This window comes from Sceloporus occidentalis, unplaced genomic scaffold (genome assembly GCF_023333645.1).
Source record: "Sceloporus occidentalis isolate IW3139 unplaced genomic scaffold, rSceOcc1.0.p SCAF_11, whole genome shotgun sequence".
Classification (NCBI taxonomy): Eukaryota; Metazoa; Chordata; class Lepidosauria; order Squamata; family Phrynosomatidae; genus Sceloporus; species Sceloporus occidentalis.
Window position 1 is genome coordinate 19,387,691 of NW_028316991.1, and position 24,242 is coordinate 19,411,932.

General features: G+C 43.8%; 2 protein-coding genes across 2 annotated transcripts; one reads left to right on the top strand and one right to left on the bottom strand.

Annotated features, from left to right (window-relative positions):
* Nucleotides 1-5,083: 5,083 nt before the first annotated feature.
* LOC149305672 (E3 ubiquitin-protein ligase RNF139-like) lies at nt 5,084-9,259 on the top strand. Its single transcript, XM_089477285.1, has 2 exons — nt 5,084-5,255; nt 7,434-9,259. Exons 1-2 carry the CDS (start codon nt 5,093-5,095, stop codon nt 9,257-9,259), a joined length of 1,989 nt encoding a protein of 662 aa, XP_089333411.1. The 5' UTR covers nt 5,084-5,092.
* Nucleotides 9,260-11,941: 2,682 nt separating this feature from the next.
* LOC149305673 (deoxyribonuclease TATDN1) lies at nt 11,942-23,973 on the bottom strand. The gene is made up of 12 exons (XM_089477286.1): nt 23,952-23,973; nt 22,932-22,997; nt 21,035-21,084; nt 20,502-20,565; nt 19,596-19,739; nt 19,148-19,190; nt 18,707-18,792; nt 18,353-18,393; nt 13,226-13,302; nt 12,778-12,848; nt 12,488-12,614; nt 11,942-12,044 (listed from the first exon to the last, which is right to left on the bottom strand). Exons 1-12 carry the CDS (start codon nt 23,971-23,973, stop codon nt 11,942-11,944), a joined length of 894 nt encoding a protein of 297 aa, XP_089333412.1.
* Between the last annotated feature and the right edge of the window lie 269 nt (nt 23,974-24,242).

Sequence of the window (24,242 nt, forward strand, 5' to 3'; positions counted from 1 at the left end):
GATATATATGTCATTTTGTAAATGATTTCATTATTATACTGGGTATTTTTGTTCACCTCCCGCTGTGTTTTTTCTCATGGTTTCTATATGAATTTTAATAGGACTCGGCAGCTTCTAATTATAATGGAGACCGGCAACACATCAAACGCGTGTCAACAAGACGAGCGCCTTACAGAGAACAATGCATGTGATGCTGGGTATAAGAGCATGTGGATGTGCCGTTATAAGTACCATATAATCTTCACAATTAAGGCTTTTCTGAACCTCCATTTAGGGCAATAAAAGACCTTCTCTGTCTTTTCACTATGTATGCAGCCCCGATGAAGGTCGCGTCTTTTTGCCTGGCGATACTGTCCAGTTTCTCTGAAAAGAAATATAGATAGTCGGCCCGTCTGGTCGCCCGTTTTTCCTGCTGTAAAGGCTCAAACCTTGATCAGTCGTTGCTCTCGTCTTATATTCAGGAGCCGTATGTCTATCCCATGCGTATTTAACTTCCGTCATTGTATTAGCCTCTACCACTTCTGCTGGGAGGCTATTCCCCGTATCTACCAACATCTCAGTAAACAAAATATTTCTTATAGGTACATCTAAACCTCTGAGCCTTCATAGTTAAAAAGGTTGAAGCTTTAGCTTTTTGCCGCATTTACCTCCAGGAATTGTGCTGCAACCGATACAAGCCAATTTGAAAGAAATGGAAAAACTGGCTTGCACCCATGCATCGTCAATAAATGCACTGCGGGATACAGGATTAAGAAACAAATTCTTCCTGATGGTAACTGGGTGCAGCCACGTTAGTGGATCTGTATAATTTATACACAAGCCTACCATGATATATAAACATAAAGCTATAATTGGCATGTATCAGATACCACTCGGGAATCCCCCATCCATTTGGAAGGAGGACACCCAGAAAATCTAAAGGGGCTATGCAGCTATCATATGCACTAAAGACAATAGCAGCTTTAACCTCCATCATCTCCGCTGGAAGGTACTTCCACTGATCTACAACTCTGCATTTCCTTAATACATCCTGGACTGTAAACCATGGCTTCTTGCTCTGGCATTCCTCCTCTTTTGAAAGATGCTTTGAAAGACTCTTCCCGTCTGCACTTCTCTTTATGTGAATTTTTATCAAGATCTTTAGACTTGGGCTCCGGCAGAAAATTAATGTTAGTTTTCACGTTCGTCTTGCGGGGGAAGATGTTTTTCGTATTAGACGAAATTCGTCCGGCATTTTTATTTTTCAGAAAACCCATTAGTTTGTCAGGTTACCATGGAAACAAGAAATAAAAGCATAGAAGATGTTCAATAAGGAATTTGAGACCAATGGATGGAAGAAAGAGGGTCAAAATTAGCTTAGAGTTATAGGGTTAAGGATAGGAGCGGACTGGTTAAATTGTCTTAATTAAATTAATTAATGATCTTAATTAAATCAAAACTTTGGAGAGTCTTGAGACACTGTGAGAAATGGCAGGCTGAGGCTCACCAAGTCTCACACAGAAGAATCTCGCTCTGTAAAATGCTCAGCCTCAGCACAGCCGTGTCACATAAAGCAGTCAGAGTGAAATGAACGGATCCCCGGCCTGCTCTGCTCTTATATAGGCTTCTCATTACTGAAAGATGCAGCACAGCCATTGGACAAGCCCTCAGCGCGATATGACAGAAGTGAGCTGATTGGACAAATGAAGATCAGCTCAATGAATGTCCCTCCTCTTAGTGCAGGCAGAATGGCGAGAATCTCCTCCTCTTAGTGTAGTTAAAACGGCGGAGCGAATGAATGATTTTCGTATTGCGCATATTCATTTTACATTTCTTTCATCCAATGTTGCATTTGTTTGTTCGTTATTCGGGCGAAACGGTTTTGCATTTGGCACGTAAAGGCATTTGTCTAAAAACAAATGCACAAGTCTACTTCCTATATCGACATAAGTGTATTTTTTTTTTGCTCCCTCTACTGTAGCAATATATCTAAGTCTTACAAAATTAGAACTACAATCATAAAAAGTGCCACATTCCAGAGCGGTGGTATTGCGTACTCTCAGTCTTGTGTTGAATTTTCTCTTGGATAGTGTTTTAATACATTATAAATGCTCATTATTTATTTACTTACTGCTTTATGTGATTTTACGCATCAAGGCTGCCAAATGTGATAATTTGGAAAGTGACACAAGATTTCGCTGGCATTCTGCCCCATTCTGTTGTCATTGCAGCGTGGAAAAAAAAAAGATTTAAGACGTAATGTACAGTCAATGCAATATTTCTTATAATATTAAAGTTTCTGTTAATAATAAGAAATAAAACATTCTCATCTTGATAGCATTATTTATCTGAGATAAAAAATACACCGAAAGAAATGCATCGATAAAGCCTGAATTCGAAACACAAAACGTTAGTCTATGTTTTTCCTGCAATCAGTATGTAAAAACAATTGAATTTTTATTCTTGCGTATAATTTTTACTTAAAAAAATGATAAAATTAAAATAAACTGATGTCTTAATTTACGGTGAACTTGTGGATTCTTTGAAGTGGATGGATAGCGCCATCTAGTGGTGAAAATATAGCATAACATACAGTTTCAAAAACATTTCAGCAATTAAAGGAACAAACGTTTATTTTTATTATTTTTTTCTCATTTATTTAAGCAAATATGTTGGGGCTTTTGTTCTAATTGCGACCCATGGGAATCTTAGAAGAAAACATAAATGAATGCCATCATTTCATCAAATTCTCTTATTTAGCCACATTTGTACCCTGCTTTTTTTTAAATTAGATTTTTAAAGAGATGACCAGAACAACAAAAAATATTTGGTTACAATCAAAGTCATTGTACATCGCATTGGCTAGCGGTGATCAACAATAGGGGAAAGAAGTGAAAGTAGAGGAAGATGAATGAAAGAGTTTTTTAACCCCATTCTTTCTATTTGTTCTTAAAATCCATTTTGTTTTGATCTTTATGATCTTGTTTCAAGATTTCCATTCATTTTTTTCCTGCAACTTACATCCGACAGTTAACGGGGAACTGTCACCATCATAGCCTATAGCACAGCTAAATTCATTTAATGGAACTTCTGGGAGCGGAGCAATTGGTTTGGCAATGGGATTGTTCGGGATATATACCGTAATATGCACCAACCTCAAGAAATATGTGATAGGACTAGCAGTATCTGATAAATCTGTACAAAAGATCCAAAGAAAGCTCCAGGTTGTGTATAATTGAAAGAGACAGGGTGGCAATATATACTCATTCATTACTGAATAAATAAATATTTATTTATTTTTAATACATTCAGCATTAAAAAAAATCAAAGATGGAAACAACGACGCTCAGTATCCTGGCCCAGACCAACTAAGGTGGCAGGCCCAGTTGTGCGGCAGTCCCACTGATGCAAAACCGAGGGGTAGATCGCTCCCCCCTTATGTGCGGCTCCTAAATGGACCGGTCACATCAGAGATGCCAGATCTCACCAACCAGCCCATTTACACCGTGGAGAGCCAGCACAGCCTCCATAGACTGGACTAAGAGGCATTGCATGCCTTCAAGACACAGAGTGCCGGGATATGATGTCATAGCCTAGGGCACCAGCAAAGGTAAATCCACCACCGCTCACACTCTATCAGGAGTTCCATAGCCAGTACTGTGCAAAAGTTCTAGGCAGGTGTGACAAAATGCTGTAAAGTAAGCATTCTTTCAAAAATAGACATGTTAACATTTTGGATCAAAGTGAATCCTGCTCAGAATTTTAATGGTTAGTTATAGACATGAGTGGCAATAAATAATAGTAAAGAAAGAGAGCACACCAAGAATTTTTAGTCAAAAACTGTATTAAATACATATAGATATAATCAAATTAATAACCAAAGAGGAAGCGATACACGTAAAGAAAACATCAATAGTTCATCCATGATCCAGAAATGGATAAAATGTGAGACCAGCAGCTCAATGGAGTCCGATTTACTAATCCAGAAAACCTCCCTGTGAAACATCTTGGAGATCATCTCACCGAATCCAAATACATGAAAATGTTTTGCTCCAAGCTTTCCGGTTTTGCCGTCTCCAGGCTGAATTATTTTTTAAGAATCTGATCAGTTTGTGTTGCCGTTATATATAGAAGAGATTACAAACAACGTTTTTGAATGCCACCACATATATCCATACCTGGGAACTTCTGGGCTCCACTGATGCCGGGGGCGTTCCGGCTGACATCGCACTAAACAGCCCCATTTGTATCTATACCTGGGAACTCGTTGGGTTTTTTTCCCGGAGGCTCCGAGTGAAGCGAGGCTTCTCTGGGTCTCCAGGTCACTTTGGTGAAACTCCAGGTCGTGGGAGAGGCCACTCCTCGCCCACTACCCCTCCAACGAATGCATGCGACCTCCTACCCGCGTCTCGCAAGGAAAGTGACATCATATCCTGACTCTCCGCCGGCACGCCCCACTCCGCCGGCACACCCCACTCGCCACCCACTTCCACATTAAAAAGTGTGTTGCACACCCGCATCGGGGGTGTTAACGGCCCACTGATCAGTGGTGCTACAGGGAACCTGGTCGCCCAAGAGGGAGAGGGGCTGTTACTCTAGGCCACAGTACACCGCTGCATATATCTACACGGTTACTGTAAGCTGTCAGGAGCCATGGCCTTCTCTCTTAATGTTTGTTATTACAATTTGGATAATCTCAGCTTTATTGTTCACCTTAACTCTCACCTATTGTGACAACGTTACGGAATCTGCTGGCGCTCTGTGATTAACACATCAAGTAATACTCAGCTCATATTTTCGTTTTTTGTAAACTCCCATTTTGTCTTTGGTTTCACTCCACATTAATAAAGTTTGGTTTAAAAAAAACCACACAAAACGTCAAATGCTTGGGGCATGCGCACTCTTGCGTGCTAGGCCGTCGCTAACATGACGGGTACGTCGCCGCACGCAACCGCCGCATTGTGACGCAGAAGCTCTCTACTTGGCAACCGCGCAGCAGGTGCTGGCAGCATGGACTTAGTGAAGGGGCTACAGGACAGCGGCGGCAAGTAGTCCCCGTGGGAGGGACTCCGCGGCCTCCTGGAACTGGGAGGAGGCTGCGGCCCGAGAGCCCATGGCGGCCCCTCGGGTGCCAGTCGGCCAGCGAGTGCGGGCCGTGCTGGATGTGTCACTGCGGGTCCCCTCTGTCTTCATCATTGACGCTATCCTTAACTCGACTCAGGATGATTCGTCCGGCTGCTTCACCTTCCTCCTCCATCTCGCCCTCAAGCTACTGGGTAAGGAAGCCATGTTCCGGGGCAGTTGGTGCCGCCCCTACCCCCGGCTAACGTACTTTACTATGGGCGTTGGAATTCGCAGAGGGGGCTGTAGCTGCTCACTGTTAGTGAATAGACATGGCTGGGATAGGCAGGAGAGACCCCCAGCTCGGTGTTAGTGAATAGACATGGCCGGGATAGGCAGGAGAGACCCCCAGCTCGGTGTTGGTGAATAGACATGGCTGGGATAGGCAGGAGAGACCCCCAGCTCGGTGTTGGTGAATAGACATGGCTGGGATAGGCCGGAGAGACCCCAGCTCGGTGTTGGTGAATAGACATGGCTGGGATAGGCAGGAGAGACCCCCAGCTCGGTGTTGGTGAATAGACATGGCTGGGATAGGCAGGAGAGACCCCAGCTCGGTGTTGGTGAATAGACATGGCTGGGATAGGCAGGAGAGACCCCAGCTCGGTGTTGGTGAATAGACATGGCTGGGATAGGCAGGAGAGACCCCCAGCTCGGTGTTGGTGAATAGACATGGCTGGGATAGGCAGGAGAGACCCCCCAGCTCGGTGTTGGTGAATAGACATGGCTGGGATAGGCAGGAGAGACCCCAGCTCGGTGTTGGTGAATAGACATGGCTGGGATAGGCAGGAGAGACCCCAGCTCGGTGTTGGTGGTCGTAGGATTTTGGGTTGAAAGAGGGGCTGTGAAGGAAACTGCTAAGCAAACATATTAAAGATGAGGTTTAGTGCAAATATTCCTGTGTAGCGCTGTTTCTCTTCATTATAAAGAGTTTCTCCAGCGTAAAGGGCTGAGCAATGGGCTGATTTAACTATGCATTGTACAGGGCTGGCCAAGTTCTTCCTGGTGCAGAAGCTCGCTGAGTTGGCCCTTTATAACGTATAGTGTAGCCGAGGGGCTAATGCGCAACCCTCCTACAGAATAGCTACAAAATAACCCAAACCATTACAAGTGACGGTTAAAATGAGGAAATCAAGCCGAGAAATAACATTTAAAATATCATATTTTTTTAAGAATAAAAGCCACTTATTGCCCTTTGTTGGATAAAAGATCCCCTTTATTCAGTCGTAAAGCCGTAGGGGTGCTGTGGATGCGTTGTGTGGTTGGGGTAGCCCATGGCTTGTATATTCTTCACGCCCTCTGGCACGTTTCTCGTATCTCGCTGCCAGCCGTCAGTCTTATTGAGCAATAAACTCGTAACTGCTGATGAACGTCGTCCAGGTGCGGTCTGTCACCCGACAGGAATTCAGTCTGCAGAGCGCTCTGACTCCTGATACTTCCGGATTGTTTGGCTGCGTGGTGACCTTGCTGTGGGAAGGAGATGATAGTGGCGTAGAAGAATTACCGAGGCCAAAACAGAAGTACTGCTAACAATGCGGTAGCCCAGCTCCCTTAAACAAGAGCCTAACTTAAGCCAGCCCGGGGGGGTCGCTCTTGTACTTATGTTTTCCAAAAAACTGCTTTGAGCCGTCACGGCTTTTAGCGTAACTAGATTCTATTATTTCAGGGTTATAAATTTTTGGGATCTAGTAGCCAGCCCAGCAAAATTAGGAGCCAATTGTTTTCTTCCCCATGTTTTTATTTTCATGTATGACCCGCTGGTCTGTAATTAAAGGATGGTTCTTGGGGCAATACAACATAAAACACACCTTTCCTCAGTGCTGCACCAATTTGTATGGTTACTGCGGTTAACCTCTTCATGACAAGCTGTTTTACACCATAACGACTTAAGCGTACGTGTTACCCTATTATTCACAATACATATAAAACACACTAACACTATGCACACATACACTGATACAGTAAACATACCGTGGCACTGTACACTTACACACCCTCACAGACTGACTCCAGCACTATATACTGTACACACTGACCGGCACTACAGTATACAATCATATACACACGCACACTATCCCCACCACGCTCGGCTCGTAGGGACCTGCCACCCTACACGTTCCTGCAGGGGCGCCCAGCGGGGTCACGGAACGCAGGTTCCTCAGCCTCTTCACCGCACCCGCCGCAGGAAAGGGCATATTTAGATTGTTTACACACACGTACCTCAGTACGCAGCACGTCACCGATTATAATAATTCTTCCTGCTTTGACCGTAATGTTATGTAGTGCTGGAGAATGTTGTTTCTAACACTTTTTTTATTTTTTTTTATCTTTTATAGGTGTTTTGGCCTCTGCCATCGTGTTGGTATTATCTCGAAGAGCTCTCTTCAAGTTTTATATGATCGGCGTGGCCCTCGTGCTGGCAGCATCTTCAGTGTTGGTGAATTATTATGCCACTTTGCACATGAACTTCAGAAGTGCCTATCACTCGGCGGCGTTTGGAATGGAGCTCCTTCCCTCCAGCGGGCCGTCGGTGTGGATGACGCTTATCGTTTTGCAATTTACTTTCGGGATTGGATTTGTTACGTTGTTTGAGGTCCAGTCTCTCTACTCTCAGCTAATAGTAGTGGATCTATTAATCCCCGTCGCTGGTTTCATCATCGAGCTTCCGTTCCACGTGCAGCAGATCTTGGTTTTTATATCTGGCTTTCTTCTTGCACTCTACATTTCAGTATGCCTCTCACTCCGTTTCAAATGGTTCTACTACTCCACCCGATACACCGTCCTCCTTTTAAAGCAAATGTATAGAATTTATGGGCTGCAGCTCATGATTGAAGATGCGTGGAAAAAGATCCACTTCCCTGATGTCCTCAGAGTCTTCTGGCTGACCAGGCTTGCCTTCCAGGCCGTGTTTTTAGTGTATATGGTGAAGGTATCAGACGGCGATACGGGAGAGACCTCTTCCTTCATACCCTGGCATGACTTGTGGGACCTTTTCTGCAGCCTCATTATCAGCGGCTGCGATTCAACGCTAACCGTTCTGGGGATGAGCGCGGTGATCTCCTCCATAGCGCACTACTTGGGACTCGGAATCCTCTCCTTCATAGGCTCTACAGAAGAAGAGGACAAACGTCTTGGGTTTGTAGCGCCCGTTCTCTTTTTCATCTTGGCGCTACAAACAGGTCTGAGCGGCTTGAAGCCAGAGGAAAGACTCGTGCGGCTTTGTCGGAACATGTGCCTTTTGCTCACTGCAATTTTACATTTCATCCATGGAATGACCGATCCGGTGTTGATGTCACTCAGTGCCTCTCACGTGTCGTCTTTTCGCAGACATTTCCCAGTATTGTTTGTGTCTTTCTGTCTCTTCGGCCTTTCGGTTTTCCTCACGTGTGTCCTGTGGAGTTACTATGCGCTAAACACGTGGCTATTTGCCGTGACGGCCTTCTGCGTAGAGCTTTGTTTGAAAGTCATTGTCTCCCTCACGGTGTACGCGCTGTTTATGATCGACGGCTACTACAGCGTGTTGTGGGAGAAACTTGATGATTACGTCTACCACGTCCGATCGACCGGCAACGTCATCGAGTTTACCTTTGGGGTAATTATGTTTGGGAACGGGGCCTATACGATGGTGTTTGAGTCGGGGAGCAAAATCCGGGCTTGTATGATGTGTTTACACGCTTATTTCAACATTTACCTACAAGCAAAGAACGGGTGGAAGACTTTCATCAATCGGAGGACAGCTGTGAAAAAAATCAATTCTCTCCCAGAAGTAAAAGTATCCGAATCGGGTGAAATAGATGATGTTTGTGCCATCTGCTATCAAGAGTTCCAAACTGCTGCCCGCGTCACGCCATGTCGGCATTTCTTCCACGCCCTTTGCCTTCGGAAATGGCTTTACATCCAAGACACGTGTCCCATGTGCCATCAAAAAGTATACATTGAAGATGACCAGAAGGAGAACGCTTCCTTCTCCAACAATAACGGGTTTGTGGCACCGGACGAGGAGCCCGCGCCGATCAATGGAGTTGCAGAACGCGAGCCGGAGGATGACCTTGCGGCAGATGATAGCTCGGACTGTGACGAGGAGGAATGGACGGGGTGCCGGCACAGCTCCACCGCCGAAGAGGAAGACTCCGTCAACGATACTGACTCTACGGGCGATTAAAGATGATTATTTATTTTTTTGTTTTGCTCTCGTGTGTTTAAATCATCGGGGTGTTTAACATGGGCCCGAGATCAGACGATGGTCTTCCCCGTGTTACTATGAAAGCACAACTTTCGTTGAATCTTTAAGCAAGGTTGAAATGAATCGTTTCTGTTAAGTGCTCCTGTAAATATCTCTCGGTCTCTTTTGTGACCTGATTAAATGTGTACATTCTTGTACATGGAATAAAATGTTGATTTTGCATCAATTGTTCTTAAGAACCGATGTAGTTGTGCACAATGCTTTGTCTCCTGGGCCGGGGGGTAATGCAGATGGGCTCTGAAGACCTGCGCAGGGTGGCTCTGTACTGGCTGTGCCAGAATTAAGGTTTTCACGCTTCATTGTAATGTAAAACATTGACGCTTTACGCTGTTCAGAAGCTCCTGATCGGCCTGTGTGTTCGGTGTTATATTTAAATTACAAAAAATAAAATACTGTCTGCGCTTCTCACCCTAATAAAGTTGGCAACAAATATATAAACATAATATAAATGAGAGGTTTTGGTTATATGAATTGGCCAAAGCATAATTAAGCTCACCCGCCACGTCAAGGCACACTCTCAATAGGGTGAGAACCTACTCTCACCTCCTACATAGCGGGCACACAAAGCGGTTTATACGGCTACCAAAACCTTATTCATGTGTTGGGGGAGGTGCATTAGTTTCCCTTTTTATATTTAAGTTATACACTGTTTTAGGAAGCAGATTTTAACCCCTTCATTCCCCTATAGACGTACCAGGACGTCCAAAAAACGCCTATTAAGAATCCCCTATGGACGTCCCGGTACGTCCAGCCCTTCGTGCAGCATCAGGGACACATCCCTGCCGCTGCACGGGAGACCAGGCTGTTTGACAGCCTGGACTCCCCACCGACAGCAGAAGCTGGCATTGCCGGCTTTCTGCTGTCCGATCTGTAACAGCTTCCGGCACGTAAACTACCCGATTGCACAGTTTCAAACGCGCGGTCAGGCATTCCCTTCCGGGTTGCGTCCCTTCCTGCCCTCCGATGAGGCACAGAGACGCTGCTATCTCTATGCAGGTCTGTGAGGACCTGCAAAGAGATCACAGTGTGATCGGTGCAGGGGGATCGCGGGGAGGGGAGTGAGAAACCATCTCTCTCACTCCCCCTCCCGATCTGTAACAGAAAATCTGAAAAAAAAAAATGGTTAGTCATTTAAAAATAATATTAAATAAATCATTAAAATAATATGAATAATACTAAAAAAATTATAATGTGAGCTGTGATGTCATGTCATGTTCAGGTCCTTAGGAGGACCTCTAACCATTTCTGTGTAAAAAAAAAAATATAAAAAAAACTTCCCATTGCCCTAGCATAACATCTAGCCAGTATAACCCATCTGCCCCCGTTCACAACCCCCAAACCCATTAAGCCACAGGCATAAAAAGTATACAAAATTGTACACCTTATAGTATGCTCCCTGGTGCTGGGAAAGTCTGGCAAATCTATATAAATTAGGTATTTCTGAAATCAGGACACCTGAATTGATAAACTTGGAGGGGATTTTCCATCACTTTACCTAATTTTGTGAGGATTCAGAGGGAAAATGTAAAAAAAAAAATTGTTTTTTTTTCTTTCTAATCTTTGCTAGTTTTTACTAAATTTCTCATTCTAAATTTTCAGCTAATCATCCAACTATGGTATCAAACGAAAGCTCTATCTCTCCTTGAAAAAACAATATATAGTTTACATGGGTACACTATTCACAGGAACAGAGAATCATCGCTAAACCGACGTACCGCAAAAATGGCAAAATTGCTCCGGGCTTTGAGGTACCAAAAACCCCTGGGATTGAAGGGGTTAATGCAGCTTTACAGTAATAATATAAATATCCTTCATCTCTTTTTACCTCAAAGGCCATCTGTCTGACATTTTTTGACGGTTCAGGACCGTCAAAGGTCATTAAGCGAGCGTTTTTCCATGACGGTCCTGAACCGGCAAAGGTCGTTAAGGGGTTAATCATGTCACACTTTTCACCATTAATAATTTTTGCCAGGAACATTTAAATGTCATGTGACACAAAGGTAGGCACTGACATGCCATACTAGGAAATGCTACACTAAGGAAAGCTGGGGGACGTCAGCGCCTTACCGCGTGGGATACGTTACATCTTTACTAAACATTGGCCTGTGCTTCATGGCCTTGAGGTTATATCAGGTGTTTCACCTCTCGTGAGTATAGAGGATTACAGAACACTTAACCCACTTATTCAAGTTACTTATTTAGTATAGCGCCATCATATTATACGCTGTACAAATGCCATAATGAGTGTAGTGTAAACGCTTCAGTTTAGAGTGAGAAATACATGATCGAAGTTAATGTTTTCCGAGTATCTCTCCGCAGGATTAATGATTTATAAAGAGACTGCTGGAGAACAGACGGAATGGCTAATAATAAGGCTTTTCCGATGTAACAGCAGCTGATTTTGGTTAAAGTGCTAAAATCTGGTTATCGGTTACTATGGTGCTTGCATCACTTATACTGTTGCTCTTTATACACTCTTTATGTGAAATGTATTGGCTTTTTCATGGGATTTAGCAGTTATTGTTACAGCCCAAGACATCCAGAGACATAATAAAGTTGTTCTTTTAATAATATCACTATTGATTCCATAAGTACACGTTTCTATTCGTCTGGGAAGAACACTTTCAGCGTGTTGTTGTAGAGGGTGCGTGACAGCTCCGTCGGGTCCTCTTCTCTGACCGCGGCCATGATCTCCAGCACTTGTCTGTAACACGAAAGACAACAACAGGCTTTGTCTGTATGCAGAAACGAGGCGGTGAGATAGATCGGCTGATCGTTATTGAACTGATTATTGATGTTGATGACAACTGCTAGGTTTCTTCATAATGCCACAAACGGTATTTCCAATCTAAAGCTGCTTATATTTGATCCACTATAGAAAAGTTTGCGGCCCTCTGGCCAGGCTGGATGCACCGAAAATAAATGTAAAAAGGAAGAATCGCACAGCCTTACGATAGTTAACACCCTAAGAACTTTAATAATAAGTAATACAACATATCAAAATGTCAAAACCTACACAGGGACACCTTGACAACTTAGTGGGGAGGAATAACCATTCAGATACTCAGAGATAACGGAACGATACACATAAAATGGGTGGGGAGTGTCAAGCTAATGCAAACCAGTCATGTATTTCTCAATACTTACATTATATGGCAGGGCTCGTTCCTGTCCTTCAGACAATGGCCGGATTCCCATTTCTTTTTTGTGGGGAAAGTAGTTTTGACATATTTTGAACCCGCGTGGGTATTCTTCACCCCGCACCAGGGGGCATCTGCACATAGAAAGGGTCAGATACTTGTAATCATTGGACACAGCGGAATAGAATACCAATAGCTAGCATACGCTGTGCAATCATGTTACGTTCCAACACATTAAACCGGCCTGAAGGTTTCTTTGGGATTCATGCAGAGTGGGCCCTTGTTTCGTTTGATTACCTGTTTCAATCATCAGCCTCTCCGCAGGAATAGATTTCAGAACCTCTAGGTTGGAGTCTGTCTTCAATGAACTAAAAACATGAAAGATAAAATACATGAGACGGAAACCCGAGGGGCAGATATTGGGAGCAGCAGGTCTCCTGATCCTCATTCTTACACAGAAACATAGGACGTGGACAGCACATCAGAACCATTTGGTCCTTCTAGTCGCCAATTTTTCCTGCTGTAAGGATCTTAATCAGTCCTCAGATTAGAGTCATAGCAATTCCTTTACTGTGTTAACTTCTATCACTTCTCCTGGGAAGCTGCTCCACTTATCTACTTTAACTGGTTACCTTCCATTTATTAACACTAATGTCAGGCCCCTTGGCATTATTCACTGGACCCCCCCCCGTACACAGGTTTGGAAAAAGATAATCTGAATCATTAAAGGGGCAAATAAACTTACCAGCCATTAATGCCAATGTAAAGATCCAGATCTATTATAGCCTTCGCATCTTCCTTCGTGCCGTCGAAAGAATGAACCTAAACGGGTAATGCAAAACGTCATATATATATATATTATATTATATTATATTATATATATATATATATACAGCCAAAGCTAAGCAAGAAAATTGCATCCATGTAACTGCATCGAACGCTAAAAAGAACGGATATTCTGAAGAGCTTCAGCAGCGATTTACTGTGAGAATATCCAATAACGCAGCCCCAACAAATCAGGACCTATGTATTGGGGGCAAGGATTTTTGCCACCCTAGGCAAAACATAATTTTGCTGCCCCGTGGCTCCAGCCCCACAAGCCCCTCCCCTTTTGCACACCCACTTACACCCCACCCCTTAGTGACCGCGAGCCACGGCCGCGCTTACTGAATGACCGCGGCCGGCGGTTCGCAGCTGCAGAGCAGGGCCGGACTGGGACTGAAAAGCAGCCCTGGAAACATTTGGAGAGCAGCCCCATATAGTTTATCTCGCGGTCGAGCTCTTATACCCACACGCACCCCTTATACACACCCGCGTCACACTATATGCCGTACAAATAACTATAAAACATTATTTTTATCACATTATTTTATTAAAATGCCAAAAAGCAAAAGTGTTAAAAGGCCCTAATAAATGAAATATATTACACAGAATGGAATCAAAACATTTACTACTGCAAACATTTTTAGATGAAAAAGTTCCATTTTATTCAGCGGAACAAAACACTGATCACATTATTCTTCACGATATTCTTGTAAGAAACTTTTATTTCTTCATTAATTCATGCAAACTATATTTTCATATTTAATAAAAGCTATGATTGAGACATTTTTGGTTTTTGTTTTTATTTCCTTTTATTTGCCAACCTGCCCCCCCCCCGTTATGCACATCTGCCCCCAGGCTTCCCACTCTGGCAAGAAATGCCTTATACCCCCTATATGCCACTCTACCTCCATGATATGCCTTTTAACCCCCTATATGCCACTCTGCCTCCAGAAATGCCTTATACCCCCCTATATGCCACTCTGTCCCATGATATGCCTTTTAACCCCCTATGGCATGAAGGGGGTTAAAGGGCATATCATGGGGCACTCTGCCTCCAGAAAAGCCTTATGCCCCCCATATAACACTCCCCCCCGACTTACTACTGCTTCTGACTGCCTGGTGTCTGGTGGGGACAGCGGGTGGAGGCCGTTCATGAAAATAAAGCGGATGGTGTGCATGCACCGCGCCGCCCAACTGCTGTGCCTGAGCACCTCGTCCCTTTTAAGACGTGGGGCAAAGTACTGAGGAATGGCCATTGCGCATTTGTTCTGAAAAAACCCTCATTTTACAATCGATAAAAATCGACTCAACTAATTGAGAATGAAATTCGTTGGCAACCAACGGTTTTCATTATCGATTTTATCGATTAGTTGTTGCAGCCCTAGTCTTTACAGCAGAATTATCAGGCAGACAACCGTACCTATCAGCCGTCAAATTCTATGTCTCGTCTTAGATTCAGGAGCCATGTGGTCAACCAAAGCATGGGTAAATTCCCTCAGTGTATTAACCTCTATCATTACCGAATAACAAAAAAAGATAATTCTGTAAACAATTCAGTAGTAGAAGGGGTCTATGCTTTGTGTTTAAACCTTTAAAGACCTCTCCATTCACTGCAGCTGCTGACACAAGAGAAGGAGAATATTATTATTATTAATTGTTTTATATAGCACCATCATATTCTGTGGCGCTGTACAACGGGTGGAATAAAAAAGGAATTAAGTTTGTGTAATGAAAGAGGTGTAATTGTTCTTTGAACCTACATGATCACCAATGATATTCAATAAAAATAAATAGGAAGCATTTAGATAAGCAATTCAGAGTTTTCACAAGTCGTGTGACATAGAATGGTTACTCTATGACCTCACAAGGAAGACAACACTTGCCAATAACAAAATCTGATTGGTCACATTGTAAGCCGTGTGACATAGAACGTTTGCTCTATGACATCACAAACATTAGAACACTCGTAGTATGCATAAAAGGGCTGCGCGCACACATTCTCTTTGACAGTGTGAAGTGACTCTGAGCAGCAGCCATGCCGATTCAGGGAAGCTGTAGTATCTGTCTGGATTTTTTCGACAATTCGAGCCACGTGGCAGCGACTCACTGCGGGCACACATTCCACCATAGGTGCATAACGCGGTGGTTTGGCGCTGCCAGGACAAAACCATGTCCAAAATGCCGGACCCAAGTGGTCTACGGTCGACAGCTAATTCAAAGGCTGTATTTTGACACCAGAGGAGAGAATGCCATCCCTGATGCTACACAGCTCATGGAGCAGGTGAACAGCCTGAGTGCCCAACTTCACTCAACCATGATGGAGAAGGAAGAATGGATGGAGCTGGCTTTAGACACGAGCAACACGGTCATGGGGAAGGACCAAGAAATATTAGAATTACAAAGGCAGCTCAGGGATATGGACACAAAATGCTCAGGCCTCCAGGAACAACTGCACAGCTGTGAGCAGCAGCAACTGAAGACCGAAGCTGCCATGGAGAAACAACGGACTGATTTCTGCAAGCAGCAGTTGGATGCCAAAGTTTCCATGGCAAAACGGGAGACTGAATTTTGCAAGCAGCAGTTGGAAGCCACACTCAGCATTGAAGAAGAACGGAGTGCATTTCGCAAGCAGCAAATGCTGGCCAAAGCTGCTATGGACGAGCAAATGAGTGCATTTCGCAAGCAGCAGTCGGAGGCCAAAGCTGATCTGGACAAACAAGAAAGTGCATTTCGCATGCAGCAAATGCTGGCCAAAGCTGCTATGGACGAGCTTAGTGCATTAGGCAAGCAGCAGTCAGAGGCCAAAGCTGCCAAGGATGAAGCAGAGGTGCTAAAAAAGAAGATGACAGCCATGCAGAGCGTAGAGAAGAGGCTGATGCAAAAGGTGGATGAGTTGCAAAAGGAATTACGCTTGTGCAAGGACAAGGCTCAGGAGGCGGACGCTGAATCTCGCAAGGAGCTCAGTGCCACCCAGACGGCTCTCAGTGACATCCTCAATGAGCTTAATACCAGCCACGAGGCGTTACAAAGGACCGATCAAGTCATCATGAGCCTGAAGAACAAAGTGGAGGTCTTGCAAAAACCCCACCTCTCACCACCACCAGCCGACCGTAACATCAGTCGAGGGATGGTTAATCGTCCAACTTCCCCTAGACTTAAGCCTCCAGAGCTCAGGTTCTTAGAAACCTTACTTAAACGTCTGACTTCCCCCAAAACATCTGAGGAAGCCACAAATGCACCTGAGGAAGCCACAAATGCGCCAGGATTTGACACGCCTGCTCGCACTGGACGTCAGGGAACGGCATTAAACCTAACATCACCTTCAACACCTGAACACAACTGAACATCATCTAGGTTGTAGTTCGTGAGAAGAAGACTTCTGGTTAGGAAAAACGTTACGTCATCTTCAACACCTCACAACATCTGAACCTCCTCTTGGTTGTAGGTTGAGACAAACATCATAGTTATGAATAAATCATTACTTGTCTCCCATTCCTTTGTGCGATTGCTTCCTTTTAGATTTCTCGGGCTCAAATCAAACGAAAACTGGTGCAGACGTTCCCAACAAACTGTCTGTTATGTCTTTCTGCAGACGATACAAAGATCTGCAACCGGGTAGACATTCCTGGTGGGACAAGCCAAATGGCTAATTGCCCCTAAATTAACCCTAAACACCCCATCAACCATATCTGCCCCTAAATTAACCCTAAACACCCCATCAACCATAACTGGCACTAAATTAACCCAAAACACCCCACCACCATAACTGCCCCTAAATTAACCCTAAACACCCCATGAACCATAACTGCCCCCAATTTAACCCTAAACACCACATGAACCATAACTGCCCCTAAATGAACCCTAAACACCCCATGGACCATAACTGCCCCCAAATTAACCCTAAACACCCCATGAACCATAACTGCCCCCAAATTAACCCTGAACACCTCATGAACCATAACTGCCCCTATATTAACCTTAAAGAGCCCATGAACCATAACTGCCCCTATATTAACCATTAAGAGTCCATCAACCATAACTGCCCCTAAATTAACCCTAAACACCCCATGAACCATAACTGCCCCTAAATGAACCCTAAACACCCCATAAACCATAACTGCCCCCAAATTAACCCCACCTCCCCTAACTTTCAGCAGCCCAAATATTAATGTTATACTCACAGTTAGATGAATTGCTGAGCAGTGGGGACGCTATACGGAAATGGGCGGGGCCAATCAGAGCGACTGCAGGGAGGGACTGTAAGTAGCAACTGCTGTGTTTGACTGAATGAAACAGATTATAAAACGAGGGGTATTTTTAGAGCATTTGCTCTGAAGAAACACTCATTTTATAATCGATTAAAAAAAAATATCGATTCAACTAGTCGATAATGAAATTCGTTGGCAACGATTTTCATTATCAATTTTATCGATTAGTTGTTGCAGCCCTATTTTACAGCTCCCGGGGCCAGTCAGTGGAGATCCGAGCCCATGATACCCACTACCCAGTGGGGCAGTGACTTAAATCTGGGCGTGTGCCCTTTAAAAAAAAATGGCAAGCCGGATATTTAATTATCATTAATGCTATTTGGTCCCTATTCCAACTCACATGAACCCCGCACACCAGTGATAAGATCCCCCATGTCTTAGCATACGTACTATCCTGTCACTCTGCCATAAAACATTTCAACCCTAAGAACCTGTTAACCAATTCTATATTACCAGGTCATTCCGAACATCAAGCTTATAGGAAACATCTAAATCATCTACGTGTTCCCACTTATTTCTGCTCCTGGTCCGCAGCTGCTGAAAGTCCAGTCCGTGCTTTGTCACAATGACAGCCAACACATTTTCAACACTATCAGCCAATTCTAATACACATACCCGAAGCGACGACAAAAGGAAAATAATAAATTTAAAAAATACTGTTCCCCCCCCCAAAAAAAATACAACTGGGAACGCTACCAAAGAGAAAATGATTATATATTATATATCTATCATAGAAACGGTATAAATAAACATACGAATTAGGTATTCATTGTACTCACCACTCCCCCAACAAACCGGTGTCTATTCCGTTGCATTATTTCTGGAAAAAAAATGGCTAAATTAAGCCAAACTTGGGAACGTATTGTATTGCCTTATAACACTCTATAGAGATGTTTTAAATGTTAAAATGATTTAAAACCTATAAGTCCAAGAGTTCTATCACCTGATATGGTATGAACTGGACCCCTATATGATATTGCCAAAAATGTCATTAAATTACATGTTGGAAGATCTCAATGGTTTTGTCTTTTTCCCCCCCAATTAGAATGCTTGATACCGGATATTCTCACTTTATTAATAGCGTTTGTGACAATATCTGACAATATCTTGTCCAGTAGTTACAACCAACGTACCTAAAAACTCCTTGTGTGAGTTCCTGCAGTGCAGAAACATCGGCAAGCTAGTCTGTTCCGCCAGATCAAATTGCTTCTCGAAATACCTTCATTAAAACGGGAGAAAAAACACAATATATTGATCCATACCCAAGATAACTTTCCATGGGCTGATTGATAAACCCGGGGAGAATACTGAGAGGGCCAAGGAATTCCAATGGCGCTGGACTCCACGGCATTCGCATGCAATGAAGGTGGAAAGACCCCCGGTATGGAGGACCCCCCCGAGCTCAGCATTTTCGTATTAATATATCGCTTGTCCATAGTTAATCTGTTAGGCCCCATAATCTTAGCCGGCTGAACGTAACGGGTCATTTTTCTAATATTTTTTAAACGAGCAGGTGGATCTGTATCTATACTCCGTGTACAAATGGGGAAAAAAAATATCGCAAAGTTCCTTACTTCAGCTGAGTTTCTTTTTGACAGAATTCCAGTCTGTCAAAATCTGTAGATAAAGAGAAAAAGAATACAAAATTTGCGTGAAAATGAATAACTATAATTGGACCGTATAATGCAAAATCTCACCCGGTGGCAGTTGTTTTATTTAGATAATGTTATATTTAGAAAAATAACTACAATATCCCGTGTTCAGCCCTCACACATATACTGTAGAGCCGCCTTTAGGGGGGAGAGGTTAAAGATTTGTAATGAGCGCGGTGATATGTTGTGTAAATGGGGTGCGATCACATGGGTGTAGCGTGTGAAATGGCACATCCACGTCATCACAGACCTCCGCAGAGGAGGGAATGGCCAGAGAATGCAGGGCGGATGGGTGCACGTGACGGCTGCTGTGCTTTGTACGACCTAGGGGTGCCAGAATGCTGAATACAATAGCCCAGAGACTACGTACCTAATCCACATTCTCCAACAGCTATGGCTTTTCCTTTGTTATTCTTTAGCAGACTCTGCAGCTCTGATAAGTACCGGTCCGGGTCTCCCTTTTCGAACTCCCCGCATCTGGTCGGATGGCAGCCCACGGTGCAATAAAAGCGATCTGTAAACACGACACGGTTAGAAGTCACTCACCTTCTTGGGAAATAAAAACAAAAAGTTGGATCGGATTTGTGGAAACACATAATCTACACCATTTTTCCATTTTTAACCACTCTATTCCAAGCAACCCCCCACCCAACCCCCTTCATTAATATGTTTGTCCATCGTAACTGCGCCTTACCAGTTACCCACAGCTCAACGGGATCACACCGTGCCCTGAGCAAGAGGTCTATATCAGTGCTGACTGGAGGACTGAATACATTAAATTATGATGCAATACAGGAAAAAATACGGTCCCCCACCATACGGGAAAGAATACGGTCCCCCACCGTACGGGAAAGAATACGGTCCCCCACCATACGGGAAAGAATACGGTCCCCCACCGTACAGGAAAGAATACGGTCCCCCACCATACGGGAAAGAATACGGTCCCCCACCATACGGGAAAGAATACGGTCCCCCACCATACGGGAAAGAATACGGTCCCCCACCATACGGGAAAGAATACGGTCCCCCACCATACGGGAAAGAATACGGTCCCCCACCATACGGGAAAGAATACGGTCCCCCACCATACGGGAAAGAATACGGTCCCCCACCATACGGGAAAGAATACGGTCCCCCACCATGTCTTCTTCTGGTTTTCACAAAATACCTCCTTGCGAACAGGAACACAATGTGAAATTTGGACAGTACCCAGCACTGCGCATGATCACCACATCCGGCTATTGTTTGTTTTAGAATAAAGTGGATTCATTCGCACCGTTTGACTGTGCCAAGCGCAGGGCTTCCTCGCTCTCCTGCAGATTACCCCCGGTGATCATAAACTAAAAAGGGGAAACATATCGTTATCATATTAATATGTTCTGTTCACGTGTATGTTACGCAAATGAATGTCAAATCTTGCTGATCTGGTATTTTCATTCTTTCTTCAACGTTTTAATAAGGCAACAAACTTTTAAGAAACCGTTTTACATGCCTGATCTTACGCTATGTGACAAGCGTTCTCGACAAAAGTTACATATGAAGCAAAAGTTTACTTGATTAAAGAATTATATCTGAGTTTTGACATGAAAACGTGCCGAATTGAAACCTCCCCACGGGAACGATCCGTTACATACGCCTAACTCACCACTTTCTTGTTTGAGAACCCCCCCCCCCTTAATGCATACTGGAGTTAGAGAGCATCGCCCACCTGCACACCCTAGGCAATCCGAGATTGCCGAGTCATAGTCGGAGAGTGACTGTCTGTATAAATTGCCACGAAGGGAAGATGTAATGATAAATTCTTCTTACCTTCTGCACTCCGGTCTTGATGGCACGTTCGATGATATCTAAAAAGTCGTCTGTGAAATTAAGACATCCCGTTACCTGTTGCCACTTATATAGGGACGCACCAAAATACCCGTGACTGAAACATACTCGCCCAAAAAGGCATTATCGACAAAATGCTGAAATAAAAAAAATGGCAAAAGCCCGCAGCAACCCTGTCCACAGGGGCCCTGCTGCGTACCTTCTCTTGTTCCACTCAGGGGAAGCAGAAACCCAGCGGAGTCACATGAATTTGCTCCGTTCCTGCTTCCCCTGGGTGACACAAGAAAACCAGTGAGTCAGAGCAACACAGAGTGAAGTGGCGGACCCTGTGGAAGTCTGAGAGTGAGAGATGTGATGACCCCATCCTGCAGGGCAGCATTTTTTTTGTGCTGGCAGCATCAATACACAAGGGGCCAGGTAGCTGGGGCCATTACATAAATCAATACAAAAGCGAGGGGCAGGCTGGGCCATAAATACACATAGTGCTGGCTGGGGCCAATACACAAGGGGCAAAAACAAAGCAGCATGGAAAATACTGTTTTGTTTTTTTAAAGGTGGGGGGATTTCAGCCATGTGCATCCTGAATTTTGGGTTTCGGTCCAGAATTTTCATTTCGGTGCATCCCTATAAATAAAATGAATATGCAAGTTGCAGCGCTCTAGATTTACACTATATTCACACATTTAGGGTGTTGGTTGTACCTACCTGACTCACTTTCAATCGTATAGTATGAATGAATAAATAAAGGTAACTCTCACCATTGCACTAACATTTTTTTTTTTATTACAAGTTAGCCGATATCCCCAGAAAAATCTTGCACAAAAACATACGGGACGGGATGTCTATAAGGGATTCATGGGAGTATCAGGGATGACGCCTCCCTCTCGCCAGCCTCAGTATTTAAACCTCATGTTCTGGTCCCCACGTTCCGTCTCCTTGACTCCGGATAACTGTCCTCGGCTTGTTTCCTGGAATCTGCTTGCATTGCCTGTGACCCTGACCCTTGGTCCGCTCCCTGGACTCTGCGATTTGTTTGCTGCCTTTTGGCATTGAAACCGTCGTACGACTGCGTTGCCCGTAGTGTTTTCCTACCCTTTGGCTCTGGGACTGTACTAGCTTTTCTGGACCCCGAAACACGGTCTCTACCGAGGGTTGTTCTGACGTTAAGGACAGACGATTAATTTTGCTTGCACCAAATATACGCACTGAAACAGCATTTTACACACGCAAAAAAACCTCTCTTACTGGGACCGGTTACTATTTATTGCTTTATTTACTTAATAATAATAATTAAATAAATATTTTTCACAGGCAAAAAAAACCAAAAACTTACTGGGTCCAGTTACTATTTATTGTTTTATTTTCTAAATAATAAAATAAATGATATCTAACACAGGCCCAAAAATACTTAGTGGGACCAGTTGCTATTTATTGTTTAATTTACTAAATAATAATTAAAAAAAATAATAATAATATAAAAAGATTAAAAAAAAAAATAATGGAAAAAAAATAATAAAAAATAATAACTAATAATCCATTTTATGTATGTAAATGATTGCACTGTCAATAACATTCATTTCAGGTTTTTTTGGTTGGATAAACCTTTTTCAAATTGATTGTATTGAGTAGCCAGAGCAGAAGCTGTACCACAAGGTTGGAAAATACAGAATTTTGTCAATTTTGCTATGACGGAAATGATTACGGTCATTGCTTTGATGTCATTAAGTGGTATAAACAAGCCATAAACTTTTCTTTGTTGGATCTATTTAAATATAAAATAATAATAATTATAATAGAATAGCCTACAGATAACTGCCCTGCGGGATACACAGTTACCTACGCGTAAGATACAAAGTATACCCCCGTTAAAACCACTCACCTTGGTGTTTTTTGGTGCCCCTGTATATGCCTCTAAACATCGGATCTGTTAGGTTGATGCCAACGTCTGCAAATGGAAAGAATAAGAACGGGAAGAATTCCCAAGCGCCCCTTTAAACAAAATGTGTGCGTTTGGCGCTGACATACTCAGCAGCACTGTACAGACACAGCGTGCAGTAAACCGACGGCATAGTCAGGCTGGACGGGAGGACAGCGAGGGCGCAGCTAGCAGGAGTGATCGGCTCGAGGTGCTGTTCCACTTAGACAAATCCCGATCTGCCCCGTCCGGCACGCTAAGCAAATAACTGCAGATCTGTAATTCATTCTGTAGCTGGAAGGTTTAATCAATCGCAAGTTTTTCAGTTCAAAAATAACACTTTCATCTGTTCCTATAGCAACAGCCTAGCGGTGCCTGTTTTTGTGCCACAACACTTAATTGCTCCTGGCCAAAATCATGAATTAAACTCATTTTTATTTTAATATCGGGGGCGATTTAACACATAGGATGGCATGACTGGTGCCTATAAATAATCGCCACCCCCCCCCCTTTGAAAATGCATGGAGTTGTTCTGCCGACCCCCTTCCTCGCCAGGACCTTGTGATGCCGGAGTTGCCAGTCTACTCCAGGGCTGGCCTGGCGAGGGTCCCAGGGGGTCTCATTGATTTCAGCGGGAACACTTTCCTACAATGGGGAATCACTGGTGCGAAAACAGGGGATCTGAAGCTGGTCAGCTTTTTTTTTTTTTACTTTTTACCGGTTGGAGAATAGATATTAACTTATTAACAAAGTACTTTAATATGCATTATTCGTTGGGGAGGCTGAGTGGGCCCGTGACATCGCCTAGCAGGATACCGCTGCACTAATTATATAAATAAAATATTATATATGCTGATGTGAGGAGAACTGCCCACTCTGGACATGGATATTAGCAGCCAGCTGTGTCCTGTCTGAGCTACAATCAGCATAACCGTTATTCCGACGTGTTTTGAAGCACATGCCAGGGCCGCGTGCAATCCTCACCTATGAATTTGAAGGCTGACATGTTAAATTCGCCGTATTACTGCCCTGCACTCCTGCAGCAGATCTTCAATATCCCAGAACCCACCGCGCACGCTGTCAGTGGCGCGCGCCATCCTGGTACACCCGCCACGGAAGGCCGCTATATTGGTACAACTGTCATTTCCCGCTGCGCTAGTACACGCCACAGAGCGCAAAGCCGCCATATTGCTACACCCAGCAGGCACAGAGTATGACATTAAAAGAATCTGTGACAGCTGTTGGGATTAAATGAACCCTCCAACTATCTCTTAC